The sequence below is a fragment of the Abrus precatorius genome, unplaced genomic scaffold (assembly GCF_003935025.1).
Source record: "Abrus precatorius isolate BTA unplaced genomic scaffold, Abrus_2018 Scaffold8, whole genome shotgun sequence".
In the NCBI taxonomy this organism is placed as follows: domain Eukaryota; kingdom Viridiplantae; phylum Streptophyta; class Magnoliopsida; order Fabales; family Fabaceae; genus Abrus; species Abrus precatorius.
The window spans coordinates 31,502,526-31,517,545 of NW_020874428.1; the positions used below are offsets into that span (position 1 = coordinate 31,502,526).

Here is a 15,020-nt window from a genome sequence, read left to right on the forward strand (position 1 = left end):
AATAGAGTTTTAAAAGTTAATTTGAATTTAAAAGCTTTAAATTTTAATATGTTTAAATTTTAAAAAATCTGTCTCTTCAATTTCATAAGGTAAAATATTTTTATAAAATTAATAAAAAAATCTTATAATATATATAATTTTGTATTGCAAAAAATTATGTGAGCCGTGCTTTGACGGTAAAGGACTAAAGGAGTGGAGCAGAGAGTAACCTGAACCCGAAGACAGCTCTCGAATTTTCTTTGCACAACGCGAATTCCACCAATAAATCCGTTTCTTGGTGGCCAAGGCTTAAGCCATTCATCCATCAATTAGGGTTTAATCAATTTCGAATATCAATCCCAATTTCAGACATGGATGTGAGAATTGGACGAAGGGTTTCTCGTGGAATGCTCCCCCTGCTAGCTCTTCACACCTTCAGCGAGTATTACCGCTCGGAGAGAAAGCCCCCCGTCACCGCCGCCCTCATCGCCGCCAACACCCTCATCTATCTCAGACCCTCCTTCATGGATCCCCTCATTCCTTCCATCGACGAAGTTTGGTTCAATCCTCACCTCATCCTCAGGGTTTGTTTTCCATTCATTCACTTCATTTCCACTATTCTCGTTTTATGTATTCCAATTTGAGGGTTTCAATTTGCTTCTTGTTTCTTCTCACAGAACAAAGACTTGAAACGCTTCTTCTTATCCGCGTTTTACCACATCGGAGAACCTCATCTTGTCTACAACATGTTATCGCTTCTTTGGAAAGGGTTTAATTTGGAAACAGCAATGGGAAGCGCTCAATTTGCTTCCATGGTTGCTTCTTTACTCGCATTGTCTCAGGGAATAACCCTAATGCTATCCAAATCGCTGCTTCTGTTCTTCGATTACGATCGAGCGTATTACAAAGAATACGTCGTTGGGTTTTCCGGTGTTCTTTTTGCGATGAAAGTGGTTCTGAATTCTCAATCGGATAACTACACCTACGTGCATGGAGTGATACTACCATCTCGTTATGCTGCTTGGGCTGAACTGATTCTGATTCAGATGTTTATGCCTGGTGTTTCTTTCATTGGTCACCTTGGTGGGATACTCGCGGGTCTTCTATATCTGAGGCTGAGGGGGTCTTATTCAGGCTCTGATCCGTTGACTTTTTTCATGAGAGGTGTTGCTGGTGCGTTGAATTGGCCTTTAAGGTTTCTCCGTCGAGTGTTTCCGTTTCGCCGGGGACGGATCACGGGTAGGGGAACCGTTGGTGGCGATAGAAGAGGGAGGAGTGTTGAGGGTGGTGTATGGAGGTGCCATACTTGCACGTATGATAATTCGGGTTTGTTGAGTGTGTGTGAGATGTGTGGTACGAATAGGGGTGTGAATGGAATGAGTTCTTTTCAGTGGAATCGTGATTCCGGTGATCTTCCTTTGGATGAACTGCGTCGAAGGAGACTTGATAGATTTGGAGGTAGGTGATGATTGTTGATGATCTTGTAAATAATACAGATATGAAAATTTCCAACATGTTACATTTTTTTGGGACAAAAGTTTGTTGTAGAGTTATTGACAATTTGTTCCCTGTGTTATCTAGCTGATGTTACAGCTAGTTATATCAATTTAAACAGTTACATTGCATATTGTTTCGGCATTTTTTTAACCATAGTTATACCCGATATCATATTGTTTTTGTTAGTATTGCCATTGTAATTCTAAAAAAAAGTACATTTCTATTTGGTCCATAAAGAAAAGTTCGGTATAAATAAAAGAAAACAAGGACCTGAAGACAAGACAGAATTGCCCGCCATTTACTGTACAGCTTCACGATGTTTTTATGATATACTAATTGGAAAAGCCTGGAGTGTGCTGATGGTTCTCGCTGTAATTTACTGTTATTACGACTAGTTGTCATTGATTGAAATTTCATAGATTTTGTTTCTTGGCTTCATTAGCTTTACTCTGGTCCCTGATTAATAATTGGAATGCTGGTTTTGCTTTTTAATGTTTTCTGTCGATTCTTTTGTGAAATATGTTGATTGGCCGCGACCAATTTTCTCTTAATTGCATTTTTTATAGTGCTCAGTGTTTTGTTTTAGTCGGGTTGATCGGTGATGGTGATCTATCTTTCCATTAGGAGGAAGTTCGTATCGAAGCTTCCTAGCTCAAGAATATCTTAGCTACTGGAAATGAGGATCCTTTGTAAACTAATCTAACCATAATATTGGGAGCATCAGCTGGAAAAGTTTCATAATATTCCTTTAATTTGTTTAAGACTCGGCTTTCTACTAGTTCATCCGGAAGTGTAAGTTGTGATTGTACTCAGCAATAAAATTTATAATAAACAATGCACCAAAACAAATCATCTAAGAACCAAAAGGCTAAAGAAACTGGAAAAGGCTCGTTATTATCGTTATAGTCATAGACTACATAGTCTATGGATTGATGTTCAACATTCAATTTCTGGAAATCATTCAGCTTGGCCAATGGTATATGAATTCCCAGTAACCTGTTTGTCTATTTAAGCCATAAATGCCCTCAGCCGATACTAACCATGAACATCCAGCAGCACCGCATCGTACCATGTCCCTGGCAAACGAATACGCATCAAAATGGTACCCCTCAACTTTTTCCCATCCCAAATCACAGAAAAATAGTGTGGTTCCAGTAACGTTGTCAGAGAAGTCCCAGCCAAACTCATCCCCATCTGCTATGATGTGCTTTCCTAGATCATTATCTTTGGATTGGCAATGCAGGGTCATGTTCTTCCCAGATCCTAGTGTGTTTTTTATGCTTACATGTTTGGTGCCGGCAACAATAGGGGTGCACAATCCCAGTATCACCACAAGCAGGGTCATGAGATGAGTTTTCTTAGCTAAACCTCCCTTATGTGCTTCCATTTTCTTCTGTTTCAACTATCAACAGGAGTTGAACTTCGAGGCCAAAACATATACACTTGAACATGAAGAATAAATGTTGTTCCAGTATATGTAGAAATTGCTACCTGACAAGGTCCTGGCATTGGTTTTGCAGCATAGATTTGTATTAATATATGATCGATACCTCGAGGAAAGATGCATTAATTTAATCGGGTTTTTTCACCATTTTATCTAAAGATATAGAATAATAACTTATATATAGTAAATTTTTATAATAATTATAAGTTTTAATGCATAAAAAATTACACTAATATTAAATTGAATACTTTTTAATAAAATTTTATTATTTACTAATTTTTTATTTTCTATCCTTTGCGTATTAAAAAATCGTAATTTAATTCGATGCATATTTTTTTTTTTCAAAAGGTAAACCTTTTATAGCTGTCACCAGGTATTCAGACTAATTTTAAATATTGTTTCGAATATGAAGTTTTATTTTATAAATATTTTTTAAGAATTTGAATTTCCATCTTTTTCCGTAAGAATTTGAATTTTATATATATTTTATAAATAGTTTTACTCTGGCCCGTATTTATGATTGGAATGTTGATTTTTACTATTTAATATAATTGTATTGATTGAAACTTCAATTTGAGATAAATGCTTAAATTGAGAAAACTTTACATTTATTGATCTTCAGTTATTAGTTTGTTTAAATATTAAATAAAATAATTTAGAAATATAAAGTAAGTTTAAAAAGTTATTAAATTTTTTTATTATAAATAGTATTTTAAACATCACACACATATATATATATATTAACTTTCAGCGTAATTAACAAAATATATAAAAAAATAATATCAATATAGTTCATTAAACACTAATTTAAACTAAACTTTAAACTACTTAAAAATGAGAAATACTAACTCTTTTGATGATGTAAATTATAATTAATTTACATAATAAATACATCATTTATATACTTATAGTTAACAAAGTCTTTAAATATAATCTCAGGAATTTTAAAATTAATCTTTTATCAACTGAGCAAGTTATCGCCCAATTATATTTCAGCTAAAGGACTATTTCTATCAGTTATTTTTAAAAGTTTTTTTAAATGTATATATTTAATTTTTTATTTTAAATTTTTTTATAAATATCAGCAAAAATTATTTTGTACGTATATTTAATTTAATATCAACAAAAATTAAATTTTTGAATAAATTAATTAATAAAAAGATAAAAAAAATTATTTAATACTTACATAAATGATATTATCTCTGATCTTTTTTATAAAAAATAAATGATTAAATTTTTAAGAGTAAGAAAAGTAACGAAGTTACTTATATTTTTTATAAATATAAATTTTATTTTAAAAATATTTATGATATTAAATATTGTAATTAGTAATTTGTATAATTAATAATATTAATAAAAGAAGCGTAGATATTAAATAATATTTCATATTTTTCCTCTGGTTTCGATCAGTTATTATTACAGTGGTGTTCAACATTGAATTTATGGTATATGAATTCCCAGAAACCTGTTTGATGATTTAAACCATAAATGCCCACAGCGGATACTAACGATGAACACTCAGAATCACCACATCGAGAGAAGTGCCATCTCCTATGTTGTGCTTTCCCAGATCGTCATCTTTGGATTGGCAATGCAGGATCATGTTCTTCCCAGATCCTAGCTTGTTCTTGTTCTTGTTCTTGTTCTTCATGCTTACATGTTTCTTCCCTGCAACAATATGGGTGCACAATCCTACTGTCACCACCACGCTTGTCGGATCACTTATCGTAGCTGAACCCTTATCAACCATTTTCTTCTGTTTCAACTTTCAACAGGATTTCCAAAACATAAACACTCCAACATGAATAATAATTCTCCTTCTATATAACTACAAAATTGCTACCTCACAAGCTTCTTGGGTTGGCACAGAATAATAATTTTTAAAAACATAAAAAATAACATTAGATATTTTAAAAACAAAATTTTCATATTTCAAAGGCTTAATTTCATAAAATTTAATTAAAAAATACTGATAATGTTAAAATATTTTATACTATCATCCACTCATAAATCATCATCAATAAAACTATTAGCAAAATAATATTTAAGTATAATATAACTAAAATTAATCATTTTGAATTTATAGTCCTTGTTATCTAAATTATAATTTCTAACCTCATCTCATGTCATACAGCTATGATTTGAACATAAAAGGAAGAAAAAAAATATCAAATTAAACAATTAATTTTATTTTTCAAAAGTTCAGACTTAAAAAAAAAGTGAAACTTTAACGTGAATTTTTACAAAGTAATTAATTTCAGATTTTTAAAAAGAAAGGAAAATAAATAACGTAATCGTCTACAATAAAATCGCGTATCTTGATAGAAAAGGAGATATAATTAAAAATATATATTTTATCTAATGTAATAAATGTTTTGTTTTTTAATGCAAAATTTCTATATTTATATATTTAAACTTAGCTGTAAAAATTGAGATTAATAAAATTAATAAATGATTTATGATAAATTTTAGAATTCTTAAATATTGAACCTCAATAAAAAGAAACTGATATTAACAAGAATGTTATTTAAACAGCAAGACGTAAGCTGTAAGTGCATAAAATGGATGTCTCACAATGCACTTCACTCTTTTCTTTTCACTCTGAAAAAAGATTAAGTTATTATTCAGTAAATTTTTAAAAAATTTCTTATTTGAAAAATAGAATAAATAATGATTTTTTTATAAATTAAATAGAATTTTAATTTTCATATTTTAGAAAAAATAAACAAAAAAGTTTCTAAGAAAATAAAAAAATGAAATTATAGCTAATTTATAAAATATTTTTGTTAATTGATATTAATAAAATTAATTTAACATCAAACTTTTAGTAAATGATATTATTTTTAGTGATACGTTATTAAAATCTTAACCCCAAATACTTTCTTATATATAAAAAAAAGTACCTTACTTTAAATATCCAATGAAAAAATATTTATCACATATGTAATTTAAAAAATAATAAAAAAGTTGAGAGATAAATATTTGTTTATAATAAAATAACAAAAAATTATCAGCATGAGACAAAATCAGAAAAGTAAGAAAGATGTCCGTAGAAGTATATAATTCCCATTTGCATAAAATGAAAACTTATAACATGTAATAATAATAATAAATAAAAAATAGGCTAATTAAGATGGCCAAGAGAATTTTGTTAAAATAATAATAAAAATAAATAGGGGTTAGCCCTGGAAAAAAATTTAGTAATGCAAGTTAAATTTATAACCAATGTTAAATTAGTTTTAAAAAATTAATTTTATATTAAACTAATTTTTTTATTCATTATATTTTTATAATTGGTTTAAAATTTTTAATCTACTTTCTAAATTTTATTATTATTTTTTATCTAAATCCAGATTGTGCATGAAGATATTACTTCATATTCTAACTTGTTAGATCTTCATGGTATATTTTACTTGTGATATTTTTTTTTACATTTTACAAAAAATTACAACTAATATTTCACAAAATTTTTTCATGACTACATTTTATAACTAATATTTTTTTCTTAACGTTAATTCTTATAATTAATATTAAATATTTAAAGTAATATTTTAAAATATAATTATTATATTAAAGATATAAAAATATAATAAATAATTACTGTTATCATTTTTATATTTAAATTATGTTTTTAATTTAAAAAAATATTATAACAATATTTTCATCATTATTTAATATTAATATTTTTTTTATAAGTTTTAATTGAAATTTTTATTATCAAATCTATTTAATGAAAATAAATTTTAAAAATAATATATTTTATAATATAATTAATAAAATATTTTTAAAATACACAAATTTAATGCAATAGTGCAGTATGATAAAGTAATTTTATATTAAAAATTAAATTTACAAATATATTAAAAATTAATTTTATCTTAAAAATTAAATTTAAAACTAATTTAAGATAAAATTAGATTCAAAACTAACTTAACATGCACCGCTGGATTTGGTTTCAACTAAAATCAGATTTTAAACTGATTTTAAATTAAATCTAAAATTTAAAATTAATTTGAAATCTAATTTATATAATTAATTTTGTGCTGTGGATAAATGATGCAAAATAAAAAATATAAATTTAATTTTAATACAATGTGAATGTAAAAAAATTATATTATTAATTTACTAAAATATATGTAGATATAATTTTATATTAATTATTATGAAATTTATTTTTTAATATAATAATTCAATAATAGTATAAAAATATTTATAATATATTTTAGTGGATTTAAAATTGGTTTTAAACTAAATTAAAATTTTAAAATAAATTTAGTTTGATTGAGTGTAATCCAATCCATATCTACCCTAGTTAGTTAGTGGTGGAAGAAGACATAGGGAGAAGCTTAGATGGTTGGCAGGAGAGTAAATAACAGAGTTGTTATAGAATCGCTAATCCTTTGTATATGTATAGTTAGATTTTGCATGTCCACAGAAATATTGGAAGAACTAAATGTGTTAAAATTGTCAGGATCTGGTCCTCTCCTCAATCTTCCTAACAAATTAACTTGTGCAGAAAAGAGTTTCCCACAGAAAAGAAACGACACCACCCTGGTTTGAGCTACGCTTGCCACAAATCGGCTCAAAAGTGCTATATATAGAACTAAACACAAGCGTGCTCAAATTTGCATTTTCAACATCACATAGCTATAACACGAGTCGTTTCACACTTGAATCTTGTGAAACTTCATCTAGTTGTTCTTATCTGTCACCCTCTATAATTAAACACCTTTTACTTACTTTATTTTTCGTGACTCTTTTCTTGTCAGAACTCAAAATCAATAAAGTATTGATTCTTTTTGCTGCCCATGAATCTTGGTTTTGTTTTTGTTTGAGACAAAAGCACGATGGCTACTCCCAACGCGACATGTCCAGCACCCATGAAGCCCACGTCCAATGGGGCATTCCAACATGAGAACCCCCTTGATTATGCTCTTCCCCTGTTAATCCTTCAGATATGTCTGGTGGTCGCTTTTACTAGATTTCTTGCGTTCCTCTGCAGACCCCTCAGGCAACCCAGAGTCATTGCTGAGATCATCGTAAGTTTCTTTATTTCCATTGTTAAAAATTTATTTTTTTCAATTAATCTTCATAGAAATAAGTGCCTTTGATCGTTGGAAAATGTGCTCCCAATTGATCAATTTGTGTCTCTGGAGGTGACATTTTTAGATCTTCCCTTTGTATTATTTAACATGCATTTTTTGTACGCATGTATATGAAAAAATATTTGAGAAATAAGAATAATGATTTATAATATTATTATTGGTATCATTCTCAGTGACTCGAATAATAAAATTTTATTGAATAATTTTTTTCATGAACCTCGTTTTGAAGTAGTGGAGCTAGAAGGAAAATAGAAAAGTAAAATAATGAGGTTAAAATACTAGAGGTGAATGGTTATTGCTGTCAATCATATTATTTTAATGTGGAGAACGAAATCATGTTTTTTTATTCTTGTTCCGTGGACAAAATTAAAAATGCAGGGAGGAATACTACTTGGACCATCTGCACTTGGACGAAATGAGAAATTTCTCAACACGGTTTTCCCAAAGAAAAGTTTAACTGTACTTGAGACACTAGCCAACATTGGCCTTTTGTTCTTCTTGTTTCTGGTGGGTCTTGAGCTTGACATGCGTTCCATCAAGCGTACTGGTCATAAGGCCTTAGGAATTGCCATTTGTGGGATCAGTGTACCTTTTGTTCTTGGCATTGGCACATCTTATGTTCTTCGATCTACCATATCCAAAGGTGCCGAGCCAGTTCCCTTTCTTGTCTTCATGGGTGTTTCTCTCTCAATCACTGCCTTCCCTGTGCTTGCTAGAATCCTTGCTGAGCTTAAACTTCTCACCACTGATGTTGGACGCATAGCAATGTCAGCTGCTGCAGTGAATGATGTTGCAGCTTGGATTCTTCTTGCTCTTGCCATAGCACTTACTGGCTCTAATTCATCCCCACTTGTTCCTCTCTGGGTCTTGCTTTGTGGTGCTTCTTTTGTGGTCTTTGCTGTGTTTGCCATTAGGCCTTTGCTTGCAGCTATGGCTAAGCGTTCACCTGAGGGTGAGCCAGTGAAGGAGATGTATATATGTTTCACATTGACACTGGTATTGGCTTGTAGTTTTGTCACTGACACTATTGGAATCCATGCCCTCTTTGGGGCTTTTGTGATTGGTTTAATTGTGCCTAAAGATGGTTCCTTTTCTGGGGTGTTGATTGAGAAGATAGAAGACCTGGTATCTGGGCTTTTCATGCCACTCTATTTTGTCGCTAGTGGTTTGAAGACAAATGTGGCAACTATTCATGGAGGACTTTCTTGGGCACTACTAGTGCTTGTTATATTCACTGCTTGCTTTGGGAAGATTGTTGGCACAATCGTTGTGTCAATGCTATGCAAAGTGCCTCTTAGAGAAGCCGTGGCACTTGGATTTCTCATGAACACAAAGGGCTTGGTAGAGCTCATTGTTCTCAACATTGGAAAGGATCGCAAGGTACATATACGTATATTTTCTCATAACATAAAACACTGTTTTTTTGTTGCTCACACAACACATTTGCCTTTTCATTTCGTTCTATATTTGTTTATCCACGGTTCTTCTTGTAATGCAGGTGTTGAATGACCAAGCATTTGCCATTTGTGTTCTCATGGCATTATTTACAACCTTCATCACTACCCCAATAGTGATGTTTGTGTATAAACCAGCTCGAAGAGGGGCACCTTACAAGCACAAGACAGTTCAGCGCAAAGATCCTGAAACTGAGCTCAGAATGCTGGCTTGCTTCCACAGCACCCGCAATATTCCCTCGTTGATCAATCTCATAGAGTGTTCCCGTGGAACCCGAAAGAGAGGAAAGCTTTGCATATATGCAATGCACTTGATGGAACTCTCAGAACGATCCTCAGCCATCACAATGGTTCACAAGGCACGCAAGAATGGCATGCCCTTTTGGAACAAGAAACAAGATGACAAAGATCAGATGATCATTGCTTTTCAGGCTTATGGGAAACTTAGCAGTGTCAATGTGCGCCCCATGACAGCCATATCTGCTCTAAACAACATCCATGAAGATGTTTGCACTAGTGCTCATCAAAAACGCGCAGCCATGATTATCCTACCATTCCACAAACACCAGCGTGTTGATGGGTCAATGGAGTCACTTGGACATTCATTCCATGTGATGAATGAGCTTGTGCTGAGCCTTGCTCCTTGCTCAGTGGGAATTTTGGTTGATCGTGGCTTTGGAGGAACAAGCCAAGTCCAAGCCAGTGATGTTTCATATAATGTAGTTGTACCCTTCTTTGGAGGACGTGATGATCGTGAAGCACTTTGTTATGGTATGAGAATGGCTGAACACCCGGGGATTTTGCTCACTGTGGTTAAGTTTGTGCCTCCACTTGGAACATCATTAGCCTTTGGTGCTAAATTAGTTGGGGTGTCATCAAACAAGGACAAGAAGGCAATGGATATGGTTAGTGGCAGTAATCATGATGATAAACAATTGGATGATCAATTGTGGAATGAGTTCTTAAGTGCATGCAGCAACAACCAAGAGTCAATGAAGTATGAGGAAAGGTTGGTGGCAAGCAAAGGAGATATTGAGATAGCATTGAAGGAAATGAATAAGATCAATCTAGTATTGGTTGGTAGAATGCCATCAGTAGCTCCTTTGGTTGCTAAAAGTGATTGTCCAGAGCTTGGACCTGTTGGAAGCTACATGGCTTCTTCAGATTTCTCCACTGTTACATCAGTTTTGGTGATTCAGCAATATAATCCCTCAACTGACATTCATCCCCTAGTGATGGAGGAACATGATTACCCAGATTTGCCAGACACACCAACCAGTTAAATTGTGGGATCAAAAGGAGTTGTTGTCTATTGAGTTATAACCAAGTTGGGTGTTCATGATTGAGCATTTTGGCAAAATTTTTAGAGGTAGTTTGATCAGAGATTTCATAAGAGTACATGTCAATTTAGATGATGATCTTGGAAGCTTTTGCCCTAAGCAGGATTCATTTATTTTAGCCCACTCAGAATACATTAAAACTTTTTAATAAAAAAAATTCCAATCGATGATTCTTTCTGTATTTCGCAATAAGTAGAACGTAGATCTGTATTTTTTTTATATTATACTCATCTGTCAAGAGTTAAATTACACTATCTATATCCTTTGATCTTCTTAACAATATTTACCTATTCTCGCTATTTTTTGTTTGACATCAATCAAATTAATATCGACTACATGTTTATATATGAAAAAAATTGAATTTGATCTTAAATTAAATTAAAATTGATTTTTATTATCAACTTAAAAACCTACAAAGACAAATCAAAGTTTTAAAATTCTTATTATCAATTTAAAAATATTCTTCATAATATTTTTTGAAGTGAAAATTTGTTTTTTTTTTTTTAAATAGCAATTATGTTGATAGAAGTAATTAGAATTTGAGTGAGTTAGGTCAAAATATGTGAAAAGTGATGGGTTTTAACTTATTCGATGGAAAAAATATTTTTTTAAAATATAAGAAAAATAGTGTATACTTTCAATAGTATTATAAGAGAATGTAGTTTATTTATTTTAAGTTCTAACATTGATATTTAGAGAATTAGCATTTTAATGTGTTATTTCAATTAATGAGTCTTTTAGAAAATTCACTAAAATCATATTAAACCACATTAACGCAACAAATATAAGCGTTTATACCAATTTTACGGTTGAATGAGTTTGACTCCAATAAATTTGAACAATAATAACAATCTTCAATTAAAAAGATCACATCCTTTGTTAATCAATTCTCTAATTTAATTACTAGGAATAATCACACAATGCATTTAAGTGAGGGCTTTAAAATGGGCTTGGGCTTGGGCTTGGGCCTAGCATAGGTGGATTAAAAAGTCAGAAGGCAAGGCGTTGAAGAATCTTCTGGAATCAAAGGTAAAACAAAGGAGAACGTCAATGGCAGAAGGAGGTGTGGCTTGTTTGGGTGTTTCAGGTTCAACATTCTCTCTCAGGCCCACAACCATTTCTCGATCCCCCACTCCCACTCCCACCATTTCCTTCTTTCCCTTTCATTCCCCTTCTTTCCGTTACCTCACCCATTCCAACCGACACTTCTACGCCGCCGTTTCTTCCGACTCCAAGGTCACTTCCCTTGACCTAAGTCAAACTGATTTCGACAATTCTGGTGGCGGAGTCGACGGCAACGGCAAAGACTTTGGTGGTGGAGGTGGAGGCGGCGGCGGCGGCGGCGGCGGCGGCGGAGGTGATAATAGCAACAAGGGCGACGAAGGATCGGACGGAGATAAGAGGAAGATGGCTATGTTAATGTCTCAGAAGTTCACCCTAGCTTACGCTGCCCTCGTTGGAGGTGTCTCATTCATTGCAATTTCAGATGTTTTAATTAACATAGTTTAGTCTCTGATATCTGAGTTTCGGTCTCTAGCATCGAAATATTAGATAAATTATAACATTTTATTATATTTATTTTTATAATTTGTATTTTGTGTTAATTTTATACACTGTTCTATAGTTGTCTCATGTCCATGTCGTAATTCATGTCTCGTGTGATCATGTCATATCCATGCTGTCTAGTTGTAGGGTTCTTCCCTATATATTATGTCTAATGGATTGGACCATTATTTTGCCCCTTTTTTCTCGGTGAAATGTGCATAGCAATAACAATGCATTTTTATGGTCATTGGCAGCGGGTGGTGTGATGGGTTATCTGAAGAGCGGGAGCCAGAAATCACTTTTGGCTGGGGGCTTGTCTGCTTCACTGTTGTTTTATGTTTATACTGAGTTACCTGGTAGGCCTGTTTTTGCATCATCCCTGGGCCTTGGTAAGTGACTAGTTTGTCCACATATCTTACTTATTGGTTAAAGCTCATTGTAAAAAGTTCCTATCTTATCTGTTAATGCGTAATTCATAGGATGCGTTTCTTTTGTGCTTTATTTTCATTATGCAAAGGAAGTTTCTTTTGTGTTTTAACAATATCACCATTGTTAAAAATAGTAAACTCACTTATTTTTAGGGAAAAAATGTAGTAGAAGTTGTCTTCATTGTAAAGTAAAAAGATAAAACTTTTGAAGAGGAGAAAATTATCGAAACAAATTATGTGGATTAAGAAGACACATCGTTTGTGTCTATTATTAATTTTATATGGTGTATATTAATTCAAATTGAGATTAACTTAATTTAAGAAGTAGTATTTGAGAGGAAAAACGTTAAAAAAAATGAAATATTTGAAGTAGAAGTCATGTGGTTCAGTAAGTAAGAGAGTGGGTAAGAAACGATCATCACTCGACTCTCAGGTGTGAGGACCTAAATTTAATAGACAAGGTTTGCTGCTTGGTAATACCAGAATTCTGAACTTTCTTTTAAGAATTAGAAAGTAAATTAGTTTCTTTTTCAACTCAACTGGTCGTGGAAGAGTCTATGATGTACTTTTACATAACATAACTATAGGCCCAAATTTTGGTTTCTCGCACAAAGACGTATGCTTTGAAGTTTATGGTCATCCTAAACTATGTTTGATAACACCGACAATTTTAGCACTGAAATCTAGTTCAGAGTTCTTTAAGTTTGGTTCTTGAATTCGTTTTATGAAATATTAATTTTGAAGTGACATGTTTTAAGTTTTTAGTGTTGAGTTTATTAGTTTAGTTTACCTTCCTTCTACATGTTCACATAAACACTTGACTTTGACAACCTTGTGAAGAAGTACATTTGATGTTTTGAGTTAAATTTCGTGTGACTATTTTCTGCTCTCAAGTCTGATTTCGTTTGCCTTATTCCTGACATGTAGGCATATCAGCTGCACTTCTTGGTGTGATGGGTTCTCGTTTCAAGAAATCAGGGAAGGTCTTTCCAGCAGGTGTTGTGTCACTTTTGTCGCTCATAATGACTGGTGGTTACTTGCATGGAATTATGCGTAGTTCGCACTAGATAGAATGTAAATAACGAAGGTGAGATTGTAGGATATCTTGCAAACTTCGTTGAATACTATCTTTCGTTATGAAGCTTGCGTTTGTCCTGGAGATTGAACTAGACATACGGTGGTTATGTTGGTCATACATGTAGGCCTTTGTTGTGAAATAAGACGTTGGATGTTGAATTTGAACTTGCGTTTGGCTACATCATGTGATGTGTAGGCAACTGTTTAAGGGCATTATTGTTATTCATGTCAACCGCTATCATATGCACTTTTTTGTCCCAGTTGCATTCGAAACTCCCCAAGTTCTTAATTTTTCAACGGTTACAAATGGAGTGATAGAGAAAGTAATAAGAGAAACCAGGACCCAAAAAATTAGAATCGGTCCAACTCACTTCTTTTATCTAATTTTTTGGTTTATGTCTTTCCCATTGCATTCTTGCAACCTCTATTACATATGAAATGGATACCATTAATATGCAAAGATAATATTAGAATTTGAATACGGGACCTGTTGAATCGGTAAATCACGAAAGATTTGAAAACCAGTTATGCGTGGCAAGTGGTAAACGTAATTATTATGTTCAATTTGGATAAATTAATGAGAATAACAAATTTGTTGTTAAAATGAATTAAACTTCTTCGGTAAATCAAAATTAATTTGTTTATTTTTTGAATTTTTTTTTTTGTAAATTAAGAAAATAAGTTATTATTAGCGAGAGAAGTTTTTATGTTATTTGTTATATAAGAAGTTTCTTGAAAGTTAGTATGAACTAGAGTTACATGAAAGGAAACGAGCTAGTGGCCGTGAAGTAATTGTTCCAGTTGGAAAGGAATAGAGAAAGAAGCTGATGTTGAAAGGGTCTTAGTGAATATGCTGCTATTCTTGAGGCTAGCCCATTACACAGAAGCCGGCTGCTATTTTTAATTAAAATTTTGACATTTCAGTCGTCGATTTAGTTATCAAGATAAAGAAGATACTTGTCACTAAGAAGAAATATCAATTTTAATCAGAAAATAACAATAATAATACCCACCAATTATATCGTATTTCTTATAAGACTCAAAGATGCAAAGAATTAAAAAGTCAGATAATAACAACGTATTTGAGAAGGCTTTTGTAACTTTACGTGAGGTCTTTATTTAGTTTGAACCATATTTTTCGTTAAATTAAG

General features: G+C 32.1%; 4 protein-coding genes across 4 annotated transcripts; 3 read left to right on the forward strand and 1 right to left on the reverse strand.

The window, feature by feature from the left end:
* The first annotated feature begins 156 nt into the window (after nucleotides 1–156).
* Nucleotides 157–1,605, forward strand: LOC113847788 (rhomboid-like protein 14, mitochondrial). Its single transcript, XM_027477068.1, has 2 exons — nucleotides 157–563; nucleotides 657–1,605. Exons 1-2 carry the CDS (start codon nucleotides 351–353, stop codon nucleotides 1,443–1,445), a joined length of 1,002 nt encoding a protein of 333 aa, XP_027332869.1. The 5' UTR covers nucleotides 157–350; the 3' UTR covers nucleotides 1,446–1,605.
* Nucleotides 1,606–2,437: 832 nt separating this feature from the next.
* Nucleotides 2,438–2,863, reverse strand: LOC113874711 (self-incompatibility protein S1-like). Its single transcript, XM_027512926.1, has one exon. It carries the CDS (start codon nucleotides 2,861–2,863, stop codon nucleotides 2,438–2,440), a length of 426 nt encoding a protein of 141 aa, XP_027368727.1.
* Nucleotides 2,864–7,287: 4,424 nt separating this feature from the next.
* LOC113847918 (cation/H(+) antiporter 19) lies at nucleotides 7,288–11,092 on the forward strand. The gene is made up of 3 exons (XM_027477249.1): nucleotides 7,288–7,959; nucleotides 8,404–9,405; nucleotides 9,524–11,092. Exons 1-3 carry the CDS (start codon nucleotides 7,768–7,770, stop codon nucleotides 10,760–10,762), a joined length of 2,433 nt encoding a protein of 810 aa, XP_027333050.1. The 5' UTR covers nucleotides 7,288–7,767; the 3' UTR covers nucleotides 10,763–11,092.
* Nucleotides 11,093–11,819: 727 nt separating this feature from the next.
* On the forward strand, nucleotides 11,820–14,266 carry LOC113847506 (protein FATTY ACID EXPORT 2, chloroplastic). Its single transcript, XM_027476660.1, has 3 exons — nucleotides 11,820–12,281; nucleotides 12,619–12,753; nucleotides 13,720–14,266. Exons 1-3 carry the CDS (start codon nucleotides 11,870–11,872, stop codon nucleotides 13,857–13,859), a joined length of 687 nt encoding a protein of 228 aa, XP_027332461.1. The 5' UTR covers nucleotides 11,820–11,869; the 3' UTR covers nucleotides 13,860–14,266.
* The last annotated feature ends 754 nt before the right edge of the window (nucleotides 14,267–15,020 follow it).